This window comes from Heterocephalus glaber, unplaced genomic scaffold (genome assembly GCF_053883595.1).
Source record: "Heterocephalus glaber isolate CG9 unplaced genomic scaffold, H.glaber_assembly_v1.0 deba00000331, whole genome shotgun sequence".
NCBI classification, from domain to species: Eukaryota; Metazoa; Chordata; class Mammalia; order Rodentia; family Bathyergidae; genus Heterocephalus; species Heterocephalus glaber.
In genome coordinates this window covers 23,487,929-23,510,900 of record NW_028258142.1, presented here as the reverse complement: position 1 = coordinate 23,510,900, position 22,972 = coordinate 23,487,929, and the positions used below count along the sequence as shown (strand labels likewise).

Genomic DNA, 22,972 nt, shown 5'->3' with positions numbered 1-22,972 from the left:
CCATTCCGTGTGGGCTTCTTCAGTGCCTCACTACTTCGGCCTGATGCTTCTACTGCAGCACCTGGCCATTCCTCCCTGTCTGTCCTTGGGCAAACTCCTGCTTCATGACCCTGCTTGAAGATTATATCCTCCCTGAAGTCATACCAACCCTGACCCTGAGCAGAATGGGCCACTTCCCTGTTGGGATTCCTGCAGCATTCTGGTCGTGCCTGTTATGGAGCAGCTACATGCTTTGTGGATTTTCCAGACTGCACCATGGTATGAGGAGTGCGTGCATCTATGGCTGGCCTCCCTGAAGGGTGCCAATGAGGAAAAGATTCTGAGCTCAGCACGGCTGTGCACATCATGGTTCTGGTTCCCAGAGTTCTTTCCCAGCATTTGTACCCGTCAAGTTGACTGAGTGCTAAATTCTGATTATCAAATGGTTCTGCTAAAACTGCAATTTACAGCTTCTGTTGACCTTGGAGCATACTTATATTTGGAGTGGAGGGGCAGGCTCTACCATCCATAGCCAGGCAAAAGGGGCATGAGGCCCAAACATCATAGCTGGGCATATGGAACAACTGGGACCCCATTTGAGCCCACTGAGAACTACTCTCACAGCCCGAGTACTGGCCTAGTTGTGTTCCTGGACCACAGCCAGACTTCAGCTACCAAACTGCTCTGTTCTTTGCCCACACAGCTGCTCCTTGCTCCATCTATGACTGCTCCTTCTGCTTTTGGTTTTTGAATTATAAGAGAAGCATCCCTTAAAATAGATGGTCTTCCTAATGGCAGATAGAACCAGCACAGTGTAGTTTTGCCTGCCTATCCAGTGTGCTTTTACTGGAGCCTATAAAAGTCCTGTGAGTTGCTGTGATATTTTGTTGACATGGAAGTCTTGTTTGTTGTTGTAAATAAGAACCAGTGTCTCCAGGACACACCTTACTTTGTTGCAGTGAATAGCAGATATCAGCCCTTCTCTCTAAAACCTAAATGGCAGAGGAGCTAGCAGTGTGTGTCTGTTTGTGTTCCTTTTAAAGTTCCTGAAATTTGTTTGCTTTTATGTCCTGGTGCATATATGAAGGGAATTTGGGTATGAGCATGTACATTCTGAGAACATTTTATCATGACTCTTTTTAGTGGACTTATTTAATTTAGACATGTCAATGATCTACAAATTTTGAAGCCGTTCAGCTCGAAGCCGGAGGCTCATTGAGGCCATGGCTCTTGCAGGGCAGAGTGTGGGTGGAGGCCAAACTGAATTCCTGGTGTTTTTGTGAGCCTCAGAGCTCTATGTCCACATGACGGAGGCTGATGTGCCTGTCAGCTGGAGGGAGAAATAAGGATCTTCTTTTTCCTGTAGTATGTTATGGCAGGGGGCGTTGTGCTTTACTGAGGAGTGAGACGGGGTCTAAAGAAGGAATTCATCATGAGGGCCGGTGACTCCCCAGAGGCTAAGCTGTTGAAGGCTCACTGTATTTTTAACATTTGTTCTAAGAGTCTTCTGTGAAAATTACTGAAGCCGTATATTATTTAGATAATTCAGAACACAAGCTGTTCTAAACAAATGTGTGCATGTGTGTGTGCGTGTGCGCGCGCGCACGCACGCACACACACACACACACACAGTCCAGTCGGCACCAGCCAGTGCCAGCCAGGGAGCCTGTGCTGTGGAAGTAGGCAACAGGTGCAGAGGTTGTATTTGGTAGTCAAGTGGGAGACCAGAAGCTGTTTTTTCTGCCTTTGTGGTGGAGACAGTTTGATATTTACATTGATGTGTGACTTATAAATGTAACCATACTCCCCTTTCACCCTGAAATTCTGATTCTGTAGCTTATGTTGTATATTCTCTATCCTTCGCTTCCATTTGCCTTAAGAAATTGTAATAATGGAAGTCAATCCTCAGTGATTTCTAGGATAAAACTTCAGGCAACTGGTAGTTCTGGATGTTTTGTTTTATTTTGGAGGGTAGGTGGATATGTGTGGTACTGGGGATTGAACCCAGGGCCCTAGCACTAAGCGATATCCCCACCTCTCTTTTTAATTCATATTTTGAGATAGGTTCTCACTACATTGCTCGAGTTGGGTTCAGAATTGGAATAGTACTCCTGCCTCAGCCTCCTAGAGGGCTGGCATTACAGGGTTTTCATTTTCTGTAGTTGAGTGGCTCTCAGATTCTTTTTGGTGTTGGCGCATAAAAAGAAATTAATCTTATGTCTCCATTTAGTACACACATTTATATATTTATGTAACTAAAATTAGCTCCTCAGAATTGTTTGTATTCCATATGAGGCACTAGTATTTTCCGTTCAGTTATACTTCATTTTAGAAGGGAGGGAAGGTTAGGGGTGTAGCTCAATTGTAGAATGCTTACCTGCCCCTGGGTTTAATCCCCAGCACCAGAAAAACCAAAAATGCTTCTTATAAATCATTGTAGGGTTGAAACTCACAGTTTAAAGAATACTGCCTCAATACATAGCCACAGTATTGCACAGAGATGTTTTCTCTGAGAATCACCAGTGCCTTTTGATACCTTTTCCTATCCATTGCATAATTTTATGCATTAGATCTCAAATGGCCCCAAAACCTCAATTGTTGAGAAGGGAATTTGATTACAGGGCATGATAGCTGACTTGCTGTTAGGAAGCGGGGTCTGGTTGGAAGGGGCTGGTCGCTGTGAGTGTGACCCGAAACAGGTGTATCTGCCTTCCTTCTCCCTTGGCTCTCCGCTTCCTGGCTGCCATGAGAACGGCTTTTCCTCTGCCATGCCCCCCTGCCATGCAGTTTTCTTCTTTGGAGCCAGCCACTTGTGGGCTTAAACTTCTAAGAACATGAGCCAAAATAAACCTCTCATCCTGTAAGTTACAGTTGTCAGGTGTTTTGTCCCAGCAATAAGGAAATTGACTAAGACACCGGTTGTGGTTTATGGCCCCAGTGTGACCCTTGGGCACCCTCCCTGACTTCTGGTGCTTTCTTCCACTCCCAGTCCCCTGCCCTGGCTCTGAGCTTGGATGGGAAACTCAAAGCGTGCACTCACAGGTTGTGGGTGTGTAGTAACGTTCGGGTCCCAACCTGAATTGCAATTCCATCCCAAAGATCAAGAGTCTGTGTGGTCCCCTGAGTGGATGTGTCCTTCCGAAAATTGAATCTTGTTTATTCTGTGAGGGTGACTAAGTTTGGTGTCCACTCTGGTGCTGGCACTTCTGGCCACTGCAGATTCTGGGGGAAATGTTCAGTACAGTAATTGTCCTCAGGCCTCAGGTGGGTGACATTCATATACAGTAGCAGCATAGCTGTACGTAAATATGGTGTACCATGGTCTCCTTCTTTTTCATTTAAGAGGATATCATTGTGTTGAAAAGGAGGGAAGGGTGGCCTTGATAGTAATTAATCAGTATTTAGGGAGCAGTTTCTAAAAGAGATAGCATTTGACTTGTGTATGTATTTCACTTTTTCAGTAATGGAATATGGATTTTTGTTTTACGTTATATAAAATTTCAGAGGCTCCCTTGCATTTGTCATTATATTGAATAAATATGTGATGGCTCATTAGAAGGGATTATATGCCCTGGTTATGAACCTGTATGTTTTCACCCTAGAGAACAGTTTAACAACTAGGAAGTTGGAATTCACAGCCCTTTTCTGCTTTAAAAAGAAAGAAAGAAAAAAACCACAAAGAATGCCAGTATTCACTGTATGCATTGAGATTAATTTGGTTTTCCTAGTTAACATGAGCCTCAGTGGAAATAATTTCCTAATGTGGATGAATGAAAATTGATTTGACTAATGTGTCTCTGTAACATTGATTTAAATGTCAGTACTGTGACAATGGTGTCCTAAAAAAGTTGTAATGACCTCAGACACTGTGTCTGCAGGGCCCCAGGCAAGATCCTTCACACAATTGTCTGAGGTGACCCTTCCATGCTCCTTTGCCTCCTGTGATATAAGGGTCTCCAGGAGCTTCTCATCCCCTACTGTATCTCTTCTGCAATGTTGAAGACATTTGTAAAAATTGGAATAGTGGCCTTAACCTAAGTATCTTATGGCTTGTTCTTTCTGTAGTTTGGGCAGCAGTGGACATTTTGAAACCTAGGTCTCTCAGCCAAACACATCTCCCACCAACTGATGGAATGTTGGTTTAAGCCCTCTTACTTGGTCCCTGTGCTGTTTTGGACTTTATCCCTATTTTATTTAAAAACTAATTTTATTTCCATTTCCCTTGATACAAACCAATAAGAGCCTTTTGTTTCCTTTAATGGTGAAGTTCTTTTGTCATTGACTGTTTCAGAAGTTGTCTTTTCAGTGTGATGAGGAAATTGATAAGGTAGGATCAGGTTCACAGCTTCACAGTGCCTCTGGGAACTCAGTAAACTGTTTCCTTTGAGGAAAGGAGCAGGTGCAGTCAGAAGTAGTGTGAAAGATGACAGACCCAGCAAACACTTGAACAGAACCCCCTGAAGTCATTAGAATCTGTGCTGTCATTAGAATTTCTGCTCATCTCCACCCTTGAGAGCCAGCATACAAGGAGAAGCCTGAAACTAGTGCATTCCGTTTTCCTGCCACTTACAGAGATACCTGGAATGTGTGCCCAGTTAGGAACCTCAGTAGGTGAAACACAGCTTAGGTTTCCTATCAGTAAAGTGGGCACAGTAATTGCGCCTGCCTCCTGCGGTTGCTTCGGGGATTCACTGCAGCTTTCACATAGAGCCTGACTAGGATGAGCGCCGTGGAAGCAGGTACTGTTCTAACTGGCTTTTTTGGGCACCTGTCCTTTATATATGGGCAGAGCTTAACTATTTTGTCAATTCAGAACTCCATCTCCCTAACAAAAACATATGGGCACACATGTTTTGTGAATTTTTGCCCAAATGCATTTTGATTCATGGGTAGTTTTATAGATATCAGGTTGTGAAATAGAGCTTTGAATAGTAATGTCTCCAGATGATTGCATCCTGTATCCTCCTTCATGTATTAGCAGTAGCAGGTGGATGATGAACATAGGGGTGGTGAACATAGGGAGAGGGGATAAGTGGCAATACCAACGTGCTTGAGTTAGGTAGACACTCAGTTTCTGGCTAATTTTCAATCGGTTTCCACTTCTTTTTGGATGGTATGGTTAACTGACATTTATTAAAGGTAGATAATAGGAAACATCTTTTGCTAATGAGAAGGAGACTGACAAATGGAGAGAGGGGAAGTAAAAATAATTAAGATGACCTGTAACATTACCAGTTCCTCATGAGGAATATAATCATTGCATACTTCAAAAATATACTAAAAATGATTTTAAAATTAAAAATTTTTTAAATAGAATGGCAATGAAATCAGCCAAGTAGAGAACAAATGATCAGGCTCCCTAACTCCTTGTGTGACTGTCACCTTTGTGAGTCACTGGGCAGTGGGGACTGTCTGCAAGCTGGGCAGCAAAACTGTCATCATTTTCTAGGCCTTCTGATGACTGCTGCTTCCAGGAGGACACTCAGAACTTGGTGACACTTTCCTTACACCCTTCATGAGGCATCCCTACGTTAGGTTGTGGCAGATAAAGCTGAGAAAATATAAGAACTGAAAATCTTACGAAGGAGTATGCATTTCCGGCCAGTGCTAACTTTAATTTTTCATTATCATTCATGCTTCATTTAGAAGAGATGGATGGCTTTCTAGTTATCAAATGTTTAAAACCTAAATGGAAATACCTAAGGTGAGAGGAAATCATTTCAGTAAATCTTGTCTGTTTTAACCTGCTGCTTCTCTAAATGGAAGAAGAAAAAGTTTTGTCAAGTACCTTTGGAAAGTAGTTTCTGTAAATTAGCATATTTCTCAGTGAACCAACAGAGTGAAAATAGGAGCCTAGGATTTGGAGTGATGAGATCTGGACTCTGGCTTATCTGCAGCTAGCTGTGGGTGAGTTTGATTACGTGTAAAGAACTTCGAGTGTTTGTGCATTGTGAGTGTGTGGGGGCAGCTGCATGCTTCATTGTGAGGGTGGTATTAGTCCACTCGCACCTCAGATCATCTGAACACCCAAGGCCTTGCTGTAAGCACTGTAACTGCAGGACATGGTGTCAGCATGCCTGTCGGTCTCCTGAATCTTGAGTTATGACTTCCCAAATGATTCCCAGTGTTTCAGGGGACGAGGGAGCATCTCCGAATGAGTTCCACTGGGCTCCTGTTGAAGTCAGCCAGGAACATGCTGGGTGGCAGTTGGAAAGAGGGAAAGACAGGGCATGTGGGCAGCGTACAGGACCTAATACTCAAAAGTGCATTGTCAAGCAGTATACTTACTAGATTGAAAAGGCTTTTGTTTTTATCATCTGTCGTTTATAAGATTTATTAGTCGCTAAGCTACATACTTTTTCCTAGGCTCTCAGCTGTCAGGAAGCTCTTGGTTTATAACATGTGTTGAACAAATAACCTGTTTAAAATGTTCCTCATATTTTTGTACTGTCTTCTTTTTTTTATTGTTGTTTTTAATTTTAGTTTATTAGTACATGTGTGCAATACATAACGCTTACATAGGTGGTACATGTACCTGACACATCTTAATTCCTTCTTTCATCCCCTTTCCCTTCCTTCTCTCTGTCCTCCCTGTCTTTTTAAACTGGGCCCAGCTTCTACCCCCAAAATCTCAGTAGCCTTATGAGTCCAGCCTGACTAACCACATGCTCCCAGCCCTAAGGCATGATTCCTTATCACTCAGTTTTGTAGTAGGCATTAACCAGAGTCTCAGTCAGCTAACGGTCCTATGCACAAGCTTTCCCAGGTCTCTTGGGCATGACTTTCTGTGTTTCATCTTGGTCCTCTGCCTTCGACCCTCCTCAGTGCATCATCTAGTGTCAGGCCCTGGACCTCTGATTCTTTGTGTAATGAAATATTTTTTTAAGAAATACTGACACGTGGTAAACAGATGACAACATTAACTCTTTGCTCTCTTCTTTACAGACACGAGACGACTTCCTGGGCCAGGTGGACGTGCCCCTTAGTCACCTTCCGGTAAGAACAATTACATGCTTTGTGTTGCACAGCGTGGGGAGTGATTTCTTACTGTTTCCAGCTGGTGTATTTGCAGAGTGGCATACCCCCAGCCTGATGGAGAGGCTGAATGAGGAGCATGTCCACAGGCCCTTGTTCCTTGCTCAAGAACAGCCCTCTCAAGGGGATAGATAGAGATGTCTGAGTCATGCAAGCTGTCCTTGTCCTACCGGCATCCGCAGCTCCCCATCTTGGGTCCTGTAGCTCCTCTACCTGTGCATATGACACCCTACAGAATGACCCTGTTCTTTGTCAAGCCCCTCTTCTTGCCCATTGATGTCTTTGCTTCCACATTCATCCTTTGGGTCTAGGTCGATGTCTGTTCTTTTTGTCTGGAAAAGCACATGGTGCTTTTCACGGGCACCATGCTGGTGTTTCCCAGATTTGAGCCTGTGGCTATCTCAGCATAGAAACAAAAAAAACATTGTTCATGTTCATTGATCTGCTCCCATTCGTATCTGCTTAAATGAGCAAAACAGCCAGAGCTGTTGACTGTAACTGCTGATTTGGGTGTCATGTGCAACCAGAGGCAGTAGATAGGATGTGGGGAGAAGACCAGAGCCCCTAGTGGAGCTTCAGTTTTCTAGATTCCTCTACCTCTCCTCTTGGCCTTCTTCCCCTGGGCAGCACAGATACTCATAGCAGAAGTAGTAGCTGAGAGAGAAGGGTCAAATATTTCTGCCCTACAAGGGCATTGTGTTTTTTAAATCCTTTGTGTGGGTGCAAAACATAAATAGTCCATAATCTAAAATGACTTATACCACCTAGCGCAGCCTTCCCCTGTAAACTGTGGCTATTCCCATATGTTACACACCAAGACTAGATCTTCCCAAGCAAGCTTTGAAGATGTATTGTGAAGGAATGTGATAGCAAGCAGTGTATTCCTACTCAGGGGAGCTATTAAGGAAGAAAGGTTTCAAGAGCATTCCCTTGCAAGGAATGGGAAGCAAGAGTGATAGCATTAAAATATTTTATTTGTTTCTGTAAAAAAAACCTGAAGCTTAAAGGTGTCTTGAAAAGAAAAGTGTGTGTGCCTGTGTGGGACTTCTGCATGAGACCAATTCTATACACTGTCAGAAATTCAATTATTCTTTCCAGGTCCCATTGAGAGCATGTGAATGTCTCAGTATTTGTGAGGAAAGACTCTTCATGTCTTTGCATACCAGTAGGTCTTCTGCTTATGCTCTTAAGGTCGAAGCTGTAATCATCTCATGCTATTGGACAATGTTAGTTGGCTAGCCAGTTTTTTTGTGAATATCCCCAGCAACCTTTTTCTCTAAAAAACACATCTTGGTGGGGGCAGGGGGGATTATTTATTAATCCTCCCTAAGAAAAGTAAGTGAAAATTTTACCAACTTGCTCTAACAAGCCCTTGTTAGAGTGATTCAGTAATGACTGGCCCTGAAAGACTGGATATGGCGTCCAGAGAGTTAAAGAAGAGGGAGTAGTTCACCTTTGATTTTGGTTGGAAGCAAGTGTGAGCTTTCAAAGAAGAAAATGGTGCTGAGGCTCAGGGTCAGAATAGAAACCAACAAATTAAAGAGATGGAACAGAGACCACCTGACGAGGACTTAATTACTCAAACATGAACCAAGTCAGTGAAATAGTGGGTCCTCCCCAAAAGTAACCTTCATTGGTACACTATAATTCCTATACTTCAGATTGACTAGTTTTTTTCAAGCCAGCTACATTCAGGGAGATGGACCACAAATAAAACAAAAGGAATGGGTGAAGGTATATTCTTTATCATTTATGTGATGGTAGAACCCAAGTAGCATATTCTGAATGGACGAGGCCTTTGGGCCCTGAATTTGGGGTGCTATTGTGTGCATATTTGATTGTACGTGTAGGACACTTGTGGGAACATTTCACAGCATCATTCATTTTGTGTGAGAATAGACAAATGTGAGAATGTGAAGTGGATGTTAGCATTTGAATGTTTTATAGAGTGAATAAGGGATGGTCATTTCATGATAGTATACAACCATTGTCAAGGCCGGTTATATATGGCCTCTAGATTTAGCATTTGTCAGAATCATCAAATTTCAAATAAGAAAATTAGAAAGGTGAAAATAGTGCCCCAAGTTGTCTCATTAGTAATGAAGGAGACCACTGGAGGCAGAAATGTGGTGGTAATTTTTCTCCTCTGCTCCACCCATGCCTTTTTAAAGATACAGGAATCTGATTGAGGGTATGATTATCAGTTGATTTTATATGGCCCTGTCATCTGCTAGAGAACCCACTCCTTCAGTACATACTTATTGATGGAGAGGATTCTGTTGTTTGAGGATGGATTAGTATAGCAGTTCCTTCCCTCACGTGGCCTGGTACCACTATTACTGGAACCCCAGGTGGCACTTGAGCATCTGAAATGTGGTTAATATGATGGAAGAGCTGACTTTATCATTCTGTTTCGTTTTAAGTAAGACTTAAACTTAAGTCACACGTGACCAGTGATGACCACATTGGACAGCATGTATGAAAATCAGACCACCATACCCTGACTTAGATCAGAAATGTGTGACTCTGGGTGGGTAGGGTGGTGCACAGCTGCAGTCCTGTACTCTGGGAGGTGGAAGTAGGAGGATCATAAATTAGACCTACCTCTGGGCAACTTAGTTACTTAGCAACCATATCTCAAAATAAAAAAGGGACTGGGGATGTAGCACAGTACAGAGGGCCCGGGTTCAATCCCCAGTACTGATGAAAAAAAATACGATTCTGTTGTCCTCAGATAATAATTCTCACTATTAAGGAAACTAGGTGAGACAGTTCCCCAGCCCACCTGGGCTCCTTGGCATGGTTTTATTCCTTTTCCCTCACTGGGGCTGTTTCTCTCTCACTCTATACATGTAACTTACTGAAAATATTTAATTTAGATAATAAGAAAAGTCCTCAAATTTTGAGACATAGAAATAAAGAGAATTAATCTTTTGTTATTTTCAAAATCTCTAGCAGAAAAATACTCAATTGACCGTCCCTCCATGTTGAAGTAGATACTCAATTTATTTTAAGGCATCTCGGAGTAGGAATGAGGCATTATCTTGTTGCCAAAAATATTACAGACCTTTATTCATTAAAGCAAAACTGCTGTCTGCTTTGCCTCTGGCCTATGGACATTGCCAGCGTTGAATGAAGCTCTTATCTCAATCAGAAATGTGATGGACAGAAGTCAAGACAGCAGAAAGCAACTGCATGTACACTCGTGATTGTTAGAAAATTATTTTTAATAATTTAAACATTCTGTCTTGTCTATTTTGTGTGTGTAGTTTTGAAAAAGAAATACTGTTGCCCTCCTAACTGACATCTGCTGAAGAACTTTTCCTAACCACAATTCCAAAGGCCTCTCCCTGCAGTTGCCAGTGGATATTGATGTTTGCAATATAAAACTTTGCTTTCAGATTCTGAGACTAAGCTCTCCTAGGATGTCCCCATCTGTAACCATAACTTCCCTGACCCAGAGAACCCTCCCAGGCTGACTAGAGCCCCTCCCCTCGGTGGGCTCACTGAGCAGCACACCCCTGGGTGGGGGGAGATTCCTGGCAGCACAAGCATTCCGGTACCATGGAGCTGGCCCTTAACACTCCTCTGCCACCTACCGCCAAGAGTCAGACACCTAGATTAATTAAATGCTGTGCTGGGCCTTATGGACCATTATGTGCAAGTCCAAGTTGGTGCTCTGCCTGTGTGACTAGGAGGCAGCTAGGAGAGGAGAGGGCAGGGAGGGTCTTTGAAGCTGGGCACTCTGCATGGTAGAAAATCACTGTCTCAGTTAACAGCTGCAGGGCCTGTTGTCATTATCCTGAGCAGGAAAAGAAAGAAGTGATCATGAGAACAAATGAACTTCTTTTCCTGCTTTGACCATATGTTCATCAGCGCTTCGTACTTATCAGGTGCTTCTAAAGGAAAGAATAATTTTAGAATTATGATTTACTTTCATTCTTGGCCATAAGATTCAGTCCTCCCAGTTTTTTGTGTGGAAAAAAATGGATAGGAAATAAGAGTCAAGTTGTCTAGAACAGTAGGGACCTCTATTTCCTTTGCTTCTATTCCGGGTGGTTTGCTTATCTTTAATATGTCTTTTTCCATTTTATTTCACTTTGAATGGAGGAGTGAAGGAAAGGGCAAACAAATAGGGTTAGTAGGCTGACCCTTTCTTCAGGTCAGGGAAGTAAGGAACCACAAGTCCACGCTCTTTAAGAAGTCTCCCAAGGTTGGGCTTTAAAAGATAGAACTCTGTCAGACATTGTTCACTTCTGTCAGGGGGTGGGTGAGTTCCCTAGGTAACCTTAACCACGTTAGTGTTCCTTTCTGGGCCTCTGCTTTCCTGTGATATGAGGGTGCTTGCATAGACAAGACCAGCTTTTCCATCTAGCTCTATGGTAGAGCATCAAAGCTGTTCCAGTGTTGCCTGATCAGAGCCTCCATGGTGTGATGACATATGCATTACCTAGGAGATGCTGGCAGTAGAGCACCAGAGAGAGGCATGCAGAGGGGATGGGAACCTGTAATTGAGGAAGGTCCTATTGTCCTACCAGCCTGTGCCTGTGGTGCAGCTTAGACATGGCTCCTGTCATCTTCTCCACCAGTACCAGGAGTAACCTCAGCTGTAGCTACACATGATCATTGGTTACTTTAAACTACCATTTGCGTGTTTGCTTGCTAAATTCAGTGCATCATTGCCTAACATTCATATAGTATTTGATAATTTATGGCTAATTATTTTGGGATAAAAATAACTCCAAGATCTGTATTAACAGAATGAAATTCTGATAGGTATTTACCTGTTGTACCTCTGGGCTTTCTTTTTTTGGCTCTTTCTGGTCTCTTGTGCCTGCCCTTGCCATAGAACCTACCTCTGCCCAACCACGAAATCTCTACATCCATGGACAGTATACTGAGGCAGGTAGAGCTATTTTTAAAATGTTAATGTTTCCCATCTCAGTCAAATGCTACTTACAGCAGTCATGGCTAACTTTGGAATTTTAGTTTTCTTGGAGTGAAGTATTTTCAAGGTGATGCCTAACTATATTTAAGGCTTACCTAGGTGGTCAGCATTTTTACCCCTCTTAATGTTTATAGCTGGTAGCAGGACAATGGTTCCCTCTCGTGTGCAGAATCAAAATCATGGAGTTTGGAGGGAGTTTGAAGGCATTTATCCATTTATGAGGGTATTTTCCAGGTAAAGAAACCTCAGCCCGGAGAAGTACCTGATTTGTGCAGTAGTCTGCAGGTTGATGGCAATGCCAGACCTCCCCTCATTTTCCCGGCATCATCGTGCAGCTAGGCACAGTTAAGAAGAAGGAGTAGCCTGAGGCTTGGGAGCTTTTGGTAGTGGCAGAGGTAAATCTGAGAATCTATCAAGGCCTTCCCTCTTCATTTGCCTGCAAAATTGTTTCTCTTACTCCATGTTATAGCAACTGCACTTCTGCAGAAGCAGCCACTGTCCTTAAGGTGGCAGCACTATGAATCCAAAAATTTCTTTTGTATTTGTATTCAGATCCGTCCATTTGCAATACCTTCCCATCAGGAATACCCCCATGCCGTCCTGGGAATCTCCACTTGGCTTTTCTCCAGGGAACATGATCAGTTTGGAACCTGGATAAGTGCCAAGAATAGTTATCTACAAGATCATCTTCTTGTTCTGGCTAGAGAATTTCTAGCTCCCTGCCTTTTGTTGTACAACATTGAGTTGACAGTGCTCATATGATGTGAAAATATAGAATTGACCAATAATGATGAAAATGGCCACATTTGTTAGGTCTACCGGGAACCCTTGTGAGAACTATATGATTAGTTTATCCTCACAACAATCCTATAAATCCAGTTGCTAGGGCCAGGGGTATAGCTCCATAGTAGAACATTTGCCTGCCACGCACAAGCCCTGGGTTCAATCTCCAGCACGCGCGCGCGCGCACACACACACACACACACAAGAGATGAAGACACTAGAGCAAAGAAGAGGTAAGAACCTTCCCCTGGGGCTCCTGGCTCTGTAAGTAAGAAAGCTAAGGGGGACAGGCCTGGGGGATCTGCCTCTTGATGTGTGATGTTGGTCATTTAAACAAATTCACTTCCAGAGCCCTCTGAGCTCTGTGCCCTTCTCTGCTCACTCTTACATGCCCTGCTGCTCCTAGGTTCCTTGTACTGGGTAGTGATTCTATATGATTTGCTTGAGCTCTCTGGTTTCCTGATCTGGCACTGACCTTTCTCCCAGACCTCTGCCTTTCATAATTTCCCCTCAAGTTGAATTAGTCTTTTCCTTCCGTGCTATGTCAGTGAATTCATTCTGCCTTAGAGATTAGTGAATTGTTGATGTTGACCACTCCTCCCATATAGATGTAACACTAAGGGCAGGTACTCTTCTGTATCCATGGTATTGCTCTAAAATTATTTTTTATCAAGTAAATGAAAAAGGGGAAGAAGTACTAGCAATAGTGTTCTTAATTACAACATTTCCCATAATACATGATGTACATTTGGAAACTTTTTAAAAAGAAAATATTCCCAAATGTCTAAGTTTGATTTTACTGCCTTAGTAAATAAGTCCAGAGACTATAATAGACTTTTTTCCATGATACTAAGTTTTCAGGGCCGTGCTAGTTTCTGTAAGTCAAATGAATTTATCAACTGCTTATCCACGTGCTACTTAGCACCAGGCAATATTCTTAACAACAGAAAAGCAGTGATGAGTAAATTCAGGCTTACATCCTAGAACTGATGGATGATAAACTAGTAAATAAGTAAATGAATAAGATAATCTCAGTGATAAAGGAAGATAAAGAGTGGTAGTAGTGATATGATAGACTGATGAATGTAGGCTTGTGGTGGGAGTGTTAGTCTGGTGATGCGATGGCAAAGTGGCAATAGCCGTGCTATATGTAGTCAGCTCTCCAGCAGAGGGATCTGCCAGTGTGTGGGTCTTCAGCAGGATTAGATGTGATTTGCACACAAGACAGCTGAGGCCAAAATGACTGGAGTATGAGGAGCTGTCAAGGAGACCGTGAAAGGTAATTCAGAACCAGATCGTATACCTTGTGGGTCAAAGGAAGGAATTTTCATTTGGGAGGTAAAAGCAAGGAATGACGTAAACAAGGTAGCATTTCAAATATAAGTGTATATGTATACACATCCCTGATACAAAAACTCATTGTACTGTGGTCTGTCTCTCTTGCTACAAAAGTAAGTACTTTAAATTGCGTTCATTTGAAGAGACTAGGTTTTGGTTGTACTATGTATAGTATTTAAAAAATAATAGTAGCACTTATATTTCTAGCTTCTTGCTTTGTTGGGCCATCCAATGGCACAATAAAATGAATATTGATTTCTTTTACATGAACAAATAATCCAGTTTCACACAGAGCTTCATGAGGTAAGCCCCTGTGGAGGGTAGTTAGTGGTGCTTCCTAGAAAATCTCTGTGCAGCAGATATCTGTCATTTTTTTTAGGTTAATGACATGATACTTTAATGTGATAAATAAAGTTGCCTTTAAAGACTAGATCTTGGGAGTCTTGTTGACTCCTCGTGTAGATTTCTGTAGTCACAGGGATAACAAGGCACCAGTGACCCCTAGTTCTCCGAAGCTAATTAGTTCCATGAGATTGAGGCCACACCCTGCAGTTACAAATTACACTTGGCAGTGACAACTATAATTTTGTCATTTGTATATGGCTGAGGTTGACTCCTAAAACCCGATGTGGACAGTGACATCTAGTGGATCTTCAGTAGACAAAGCCCCATGGCCTTATCAGATGTTTAATTAATTAATCATCTAGAGTGATTGAAGAACCAACTCTTATTTTCAGCCTTGCCATATTTTGAAATACAGAAATGTATCCCTTACAATCTAGTTTGGTGTATCTAAAGTACAAAATTGTCAGGACTATTGAGACCTAATTTACTTTTTCATTCCATAGACAGAAGATCCAACCATGGAGCGACCTTATACATTTAAGGACTTTCTCCTTCGACCAAGAAGGTGAGATGTGAGGGTGGACCGATGGTGTGAGGTGCATCCTGTGCACTTCAGATGTTAGTTTTTCTGAGGACAGTTTCATCAGTTGCCATAAAAAGGAAGGATGTAAGCAAGTCATATCCTTTATAACCAATTTTCTTCCTTTATGCAGTCATAAATCTCGAGTTAAGGGATTTTTGCGGTTGAAAATGGCCTACATGCCAAAAAATGGAGGGCAAGATGAAGAAAGCAGCGAACAGAGAGACGACATGGAGGTAGGTGGAAGAACTGCGGGCCTGGGCCCGGGCCTGGGCATGTGTTCCTGGCTAAGATCTCTTTCATATTTTGTGGTGAGATTTTGCATTGAAGGAAGCTAAAAGCTTGTGAAGTTAAATATGAATGCACTTCCATTGTCCCTAAATGTGTCTTTGCTAGTTACCCAGTGTGTTTGTTCTAGTTAAAAAGTTGAATTCTTCATTTTATGCTACAGTAATAATTGAGTGAAGTGTTCTTTACACAGTGCAACAACATCTATCAGTCCCACCACCCACATACACCTGAGGCTGTTACTGCTTTGGACTTTCAGCTCTTAGCACTTGAAGTTGCTTCAGAATGGATACAGTCATTTAGCAAATCTCCCTCCATTTCTGAGTCATTTGATCCACAGGTGATAGCATATAGTAGAACAGCTCCCCTCTGGAAAGGCCTCCTTGAAATTAGCTGGTCAGAGGAATTTTCTTTTTGTCCTCATGGAACAGCAGCCTCTTAATTTTCTTGTCACATACCTGTGCTGTGGGCCCCTTTATACCTTCTCAGCACATGCTCAGGGTGTTTTAAAAAAAACACATTCTCATGGTGTTTGGAATGCATCTGTTGAACAAGGCCTCTCTGTGGCTGTTCTCACATCTGTTTGCAGCTGTCACATATATGCAATACGTGAATAATTGTTGTGGGCAAGTTTACCAGACCCCCTCCAACCAGGAGGCCACAGTTCCAGGCAGTGTCCACTATGGGCACTCACAGCTCTTCTCGTGAGACAAGGACTAAAGTGGGTGGCAAGCCGTTGTGGAGGCTGAGATTTCATGACCACAGCAAGAGATTTTTGTGTCAAATGTGAGGAATTTTTTTGCACTCATCTTGCCTTCCAACTGCAGTAATCAGTGAATTACTTAATTTTCCAGTGACTTTACTAGGGGATGTTAGAAAAGCAATACTTAATGCCTAAAGTATGCATTGTAAAATGTAACTCTAACCCTGGTACCATGAAGCCTGTTTGTGTGCATGGCCTAAGTAGACAGTGGCAGCAGCTTCCAGACTTCTTCTGGCCCCGGGATCATAGCAGATGCACAGTGGTTTTACCTGCTCTGCACTCCAGCCTCAGGACCATCCTGTGTGGAGACCAGCAGGGTGAGGTCTCCTTCACCCATGCCATGCTTTCTGTTAGAACACATATGTGCATGATTGCATCTTTACCTTGTGGAGGTGCCAATGGGATGACGGCTGTGATGTGCCATGTTGTCGGTACAGCTTCCTGCAGCCCTGAAGGCCCTCAGATCGTATGAGATACGAAAGAATACAGTGAGACTTAAGTATCTTCACCAACTGCATATCCAAACCTGCACAGCTTCCCACAATATAATCATTCTTAGTAGGCAACACAATTAATTGACCATTGCTCAAAAGATTTTTGAGACCAGGAATTGTTTGTTTGCCCTTTTCTGGGAACTTACCCCATTGTAGCACATGAAGCCATTGCAGGAACCAGGGCATGACAGCAAAGCAGGAGGACATGCAGAACATGCTGTTGTTGTCTTTTCCCCACAGTCAGAAGAATCACCCTCATAATCATCCTTTTTATTTTATTCCACAGCATGGGTGGGAAGTTGTTGACTCCAGTGACTCAGCTTCTCAGCACCAGGAGGAGCTTCCTCCTCCTCCTCTGCCCCCTGGGTGGGAAGAGAAAGTGGACAATTTAGGCCGAACATACTACGTCAACCACAACAACCGGACCACACAGTGGCACCGACCAAGCTTAATGTAAGTATCACAGTGTCAGGGACACCCGGTCGACTCTACACCGGAGTGAACTCAGCAACTCTGGGATGAGGCTAGGAAGTACATTCTGGTGTCAGGAAATCAGGTGGTTCCTGTTCTCTGAGGTACAGTGTAAAAGCAGTCGGAAACTGTGTATCGGGAAAAGAGGCCGTGGCCCTTGTACCACCACATTCTGTCATTAGCAGGATGAGCTGCAATATTTTGTGTATCTTATTCATACAGATTTCTGACATCTGTTTTTCCAAGATTTATCTTATGTTTGATGATTATATTGCTCCCTTCTCCTGCAGACTTCTTCCTGACTGACCCAGAATACAAAATAGCAAGCAAAATTGGCTTTTCAATTTTTTGGTTTTTTTATGTTTTTGAATTTCTGTTTTATTTTTTTCTCAAAAGCTTGTTTTTGGCAGGGCGCGGGGGGTGGAATTTATATATTACCCCCTTGATATAATTAGAAACACATAGGACGTTTGCAAAGTCAGAATTAGTAATTTTTGTTTATTTTAATTGCTCACCAGCCTCAGGGGTATAGTGAGCCAAGTATGTTTTGTTCCCTAGCAAATAAATCCTAGTTAAACCTCAACTTCTATTAAAAAAGGTTTTGAAGCAGCTTGCTGTTAAATCATATTGTGTAGCTAGATCCAAATATATTGATACAGTAAGAAGCGAAACCAAAGTACTAAGGAAAGGAAAAATTATCCTAGAAACTATGAGCTCCCTAGTAGCTAAGAGAAAGAGGATAATTATCAATTATGCATTATATATTTTTATATAATTTTCAGTATGTAATAAACACAAGTGTAGTGGGTGAGAAAATTTTCTCTTCAATCCTAATGGAAAGAAATTTGCTGATGATGTATTTTAAACAGGCAGTATTAGCGGTATGCTGGAAAGTGTTATTACAAACCCTTTATCATCAGAAATTGCAAAGATATTCTGCATATGACTAGGTGGGGAAAGCGGCCAAGTCAGCTGGACTGGGTTTTATTGAATGTGGAAATAAGGCTTGCAGACTGTGGAGCAGTGAATTAGTGAATTGCCAGTCCTCCCTGAACTGTTCTTGTGGCTACCAGCTATCCTTGGTATTGGACTAGGAAAGCTTCAATATCGGGACATTGGGATAATAAATTTAAGTGGAAATGGTTTAATTGATACTTTTTCCCTTTCATTAATGATCATAACTGTTAACAGTGTGATAAGCTGTTTTGACTATCGTAGCTATTTATAGTAAAAGTGAATTTGGATCACCTTGCCTTGGTTATATGCTTAATGAGAAGAACTGTGGTAGTAGAGTCCTAAAAGCACTGTTGTCCACCTTTGCTAAGCTGCACGAGAAGGGAGTATCTGGAAAGGCTACACTCCGCGGTAACTCTGGCAACCAGCATGTCAAGTGGCCTCTGTGGAGAGGGAACTGGGAACAGATCACAAAAGAAATACTAATCTCTGATACATAGGTGGAAAAAATGTTCAACTTAATTCATAAATGCTGTGTAGATTGAAGTCTGCACTCTAGGGAATAAATAAGAATGTTTGCTACTTTTGTTGCCTCAGAGTTGTGAAACACCAATAACAGAATTCTAAGAAAACACTTCACATGTTTTTTAAATGTCATATCTTTATGATTTTGTAGGGTTTCACAGTTGAGTACTTATCCCCAGACTCTTCAAGATATATCCATTAAATAAGTACAACTTCCTGTGTGTCAGTCATACCTCCATAACAGGGTCTTTAGACAAATACCATCTTTGGTTGGCAGTGTCCCAAAGAACCAGGCCCAAACAAAAGGTACACCTTATACAGTGCTGGCTTACCATGAACCCAGAAGCAACAAGGAAGAAGCGTGCCTTAACACAAGTTCAGGTTCACATGTGGTTTAGGAAAAAGTCAGCAACATAACTGTCCCCATCAGTGAGGCACCACTGTCACAGGGAGAGGCTGAACCAGGAGAGATGTCAGAACAACTTGGTGGGAGGCAAGAAAGCCCTCATTGCCATTAGGATTGGCTTCTAGAAAGCAAAAGAAAAAGTTAGGGAGCACATTAGCTCCTCATTCCCTCCTAACTTTTATGAATTTAGGGTCTTTCTCCTTAATTTTATTTGGCTCGGCCAGAAGCCGTTGGGTCTCTAGAATTATGATTAAGAGTCACTTTAATTCAAAAGTAGTTTTTTTTCATAATTCAGTTTTCACAGAATACTGCAGCATCCTTCAGAAGAAAATTGATAATTGTTAGAAAATACGTTAATTGACAGGGTATCTGAGGAAATCATAGTAATTACCATGTGCTGAGCAAAGAATTAAGACTACATCAGTGACTAATTCTTGTTCAGTTTGCTACAGACTTGTGCCCTAAATTTTAACCTACAGGAAACAGGTGTATGTTTTGTCTTTGACTTTCCCTTGTCCTCAGGGTGTTCCTACAAGGTCTTTCTTCACCAAAAGGTCTTTTGCTGGAATTCATTCAGTGGTCTTATCACAGCTGCTTTCTTGTTGCTTTCCTCTTATTGCTGGGTCCTGTGGATAGCACCCCAACCACAAAGACCAAGAGTCTAGAGCATATTCCTTTCCCGCTCCACTAACAGGCCTTCCCCTGTCCAGCTCTCCCCAGGAGCCTTTGTGCTTGGCCAGTCATAGCACAGTGCACAAAGTCTTCCCCTGCCTGTTTATTCATAGATGGAGCCCTCATGGCTAGCACACAGTAGGAGCTGAGCAGCATACATTTTTAAATGGGTGGTTGACTGCAGGAGCCCCTTCTGAAAGTGGTTTTAGGCACATGGTTTGGTGCACTGTCTAGGTCAGATTTAGGCCTGGACTCAGAACTTTAGCACAGATGAACCTGGAGCTCATGCCAGCCTGTTCAATTTTGGTGATGGCTTTTAAGACACCCCTAATCATAGATTTTTTTAAATCTTTCTTAAATGTACACTGAAAGTTACTAGTGTAAAAATATAGTTTTTAAAATAGTAAACAAATTATCTTGTGACATTCTGTAAGTGAATGTAAACTTGTTAAACTGAAACACTTGTTTTAACCCTTTTTATTATAAAGTATATTATCTGTTTAGTGGTAATTTAATCATCTCTGTGTGATTCAGAGAAAGACTGCAGTCACAGTGTATGGTGAATGTAAATTATCTGGCTCACTGATGTTAGCTGGCACTAAATTTGATTTCAGGGCAGCTTGACTGTTCCTCTTGTCATTTGTGTTATTTCTCTTGAAAGTCAAATGAAGACTATATGTACAAAACTAATGACGGAAGACAATTTGAAGTGGGCATTTCTTAAATTATTTCCTTGCCCACAAACAAATCATTTTTTAAATTTCAGTTTATCAAGTCAAAAATAATTGTAAGTGGTCACCTTCCAATTAGTAACCATTTAAACTCAGTGCATTTCAATATCTCTCTTGCTTAGTTAAATGAAGAGGGCCTCTCTTCTGTGAACATTGTCACCACTTAAGTCCATAAAAGCCCCTGGACAAAATTTCAAAATCAGAGTTATCTTGCTTCTGAAACTATTTAGTTGTTACTGCTTCACACTGATTACTGATTATGTGTGCATGTTAGATAAGGAAAACTGACATAATTGATTTTTAACACACCTCAGTTTTTAAAAAGTCCATCCTGGAGTAGTAGACTTTCGTATACTTCTGAAGGATGTGAGATGTAGATGTAGTAACATTAAAATCTTATTCTCTACTCCTCTAAGTCCTGGTGCTTGTAACAATTCAGTATGTACTCATCCTTCAGGGCCTGGCACACATAGCTGTATGTAGGTTACTGCCTCACTGTGACTGGGTGGTAGCCACAGCTAGCAGCATTTCAAGGAAGATTTAAAACTTTGATAAAATCTTAGATCCGAAGTATTGTCAAGTAAGGCTGATCATCCTAATGTGAAATTGCCTTCATCCTTAATAAAAACTGCAAGAAGGTGCCACATAGCTTCCTTTCCTTTCCTTTTCCTTTCCTTAGATTACTGAATTCATTTACATCCTTTATAAATGTATTGTGATCTTTTCCTTCAGGGGGGTTGTTGTTCTGTAATAATTGATTATATTTTATGATCGTTGTATACTTAAATATTGAATGACATAAAAATTACAGCAACATAAACATGTTATACTTCCTAACATAATCAACAATGTCATTTTTAATCATTCTGTTTTTGTACTTTAATAAGTTTTATTGATATACTTAATTTTAATAATTTCTTCTATGATATTAATCAGTTTTCTGAAGATACCACTAGTGTACTGTTTTACTCTTAATTATATTTAATATAAATAAAATATGCAGAGTGTACATTTAAGAGTGCAAAAGGTTTGTATGGTGTACAACTACAATAAAACTTCATTCATTAAGACTTTAATAATAAGGAATTATAATTTAAATGTGGATTAAAAGGGCAGTCCACTTTCTGGGCCCCCTCTTTCTGCCTTAAACAGAAGCTGTTTTTCTCTCAATAAATTCTTCCTACTCTTTGAATAAATAAATGTGGATTAAATAGAACCTGACCTTCACACTATCGCCTTTACCAGTAAAGTTAATAGTGCAAAGAATATTTGACAGGAATACTTAACTATTTTGGCAACTGGTGTCAAAAAGTCAACCATTTACTTGCAAATAGTGTGATTACAGACTAGTCTTACACTAGTCTGGACTTGCATGGACTTATGTGGTGACAGTGTTCACAGAAGGGAGGCCCTTTTCATGTAATTAAGCAGTTAGTCTGTAATTAGCTACATTGTCATTTAATTAAGCAGATTCTTCATTTGGGATGTAGTGTAAGTTAGAGACTATATTAGAAATTTTTAAACTTTTTTTAAGAATCTATAGGGCTCTTGACTAATACTGTATTTCACTTTGTCTAAAATAGCTTCAACTATTTAGAAACATTAACTTGCAACATGACTTATAACTGAACACAGAGTTTTACTGAAAGTACTTGGGAATGTCCTCTGAGAAGTATTGTGGCATTTAAATTTCTACCCTGAATGCCTTTTTCTCCCAAAGAATGATTGCCTGTAATATACTGCAAAATGTTTTCAAGATCAAGTTAATGCATTCAGAACCTAAATTGAGAACTATGTCACAAAAATATAGTTCATGATATTGCATTTGCAGTGTTCGTCAAACCCCAGTTTGCTGGGGAAGTTAACTCCTAGTGTGTATTTGGATTTTTAAAAGTAATTTTGGGGGGACGGAGGATTTAGTATTGTGAGATTTTGTCAAAATGAGGTAGAAAGCAGCTGAGAAAAATCATAGTGGTTCAAGAGTCCTTTCTTCCAGATTGCAGTCTTGAATTTGAATGGTTTGTAGTCTTTGATCAATTGCTGATGACAAACAATAGCTTTTTGGTCATGGCTGGACTCATTAAACAAATTACCACTATACAGAACCTATACAGCCTTTTTTTCTCTTGTCATTATTCTCTAAAAGACAGTGTAACAGTTATTCCCATCACATTTATATTGTATTGGGTTTCATAGGGAATGCAGAGATGACTAAAGTATACTGGAGATATGTGTGTGTTCTATGCAAACACTGTGGCATTTTGTGTGAGACTTGAGCATCTGTGAGGAAGGTGAGGGGATCCTGGAACCAGTCCCCCACAGTGCACTGAAAAACTATTTTTATTTTATTGAAATGAACCTGGTACTATAGCATAGCTCAGATGAAGTGCTCAGATTTGGTGACCAGGCCTGGTGGCCCTTAGTGACAGTTAGACAGTTGGAGGATCAGTACTGAATATTGTCTTTCTTCTTGCACCCTTGCTTCCTGCCCTCAGGGATGTGTCTTCCGAGTCAGACAACAACATCAGACAGATCAACCAGGAGGCTGCTCACAGGCGCTTCCGCTCTCGAAGGCACATCAGTGAGGACTTGGAGCCTGAGGCCTCCGAAGGTGGAGAGGGCCCTGAGGTACAGTGTCCCCGACATGCCATCAGACTCAG

The 22,972-nt window shown here is 41.4% G+C and overlaps 1 protein-coding gene across 31 annotated transcripts in view; it reads left to right on the top strand.

Annotated features, from left to right (window-relative positions):
• Nucleotides 1-22,972, top strand: part of Nedd4l (NEDD4 like E3 ubiquitin protein ligase) — a 353,886-nt gene that overhangs the window by 266,582 nt on the left and 64,332 nt on the right. For all 31 annotated transcript variants that reach the window (XM_004858402.4, XM_087189046.1, XM_004858400.4 and 28 more), the window contains 5 exons: nucleotides 6,925-6,975; nucleotides 14,932-14,993; nucleotides 15,142-15,244; nucleotides 16,840-17,006; nucleotides 22,808-22,940. In XM_004858402.4, coding sequence (XP_004858459.1) covers nucleotides 6,925-6,975; nucleotides 14,932-14,993; nucleotides 15,142-15,244; nucleotides 16,840-17,006; nucleotides 22,808-22,940 — 516 coding nt within the window. The remainder of the gene's footprint in view (nucleotides 1-6,924; nucleotides 6,976-14,931; nucleotides 14,994-15,141; nucleotides 15,245-16,839; nucleotides 17,007-22,807; nucleotides 22,941-22,972) is intronic.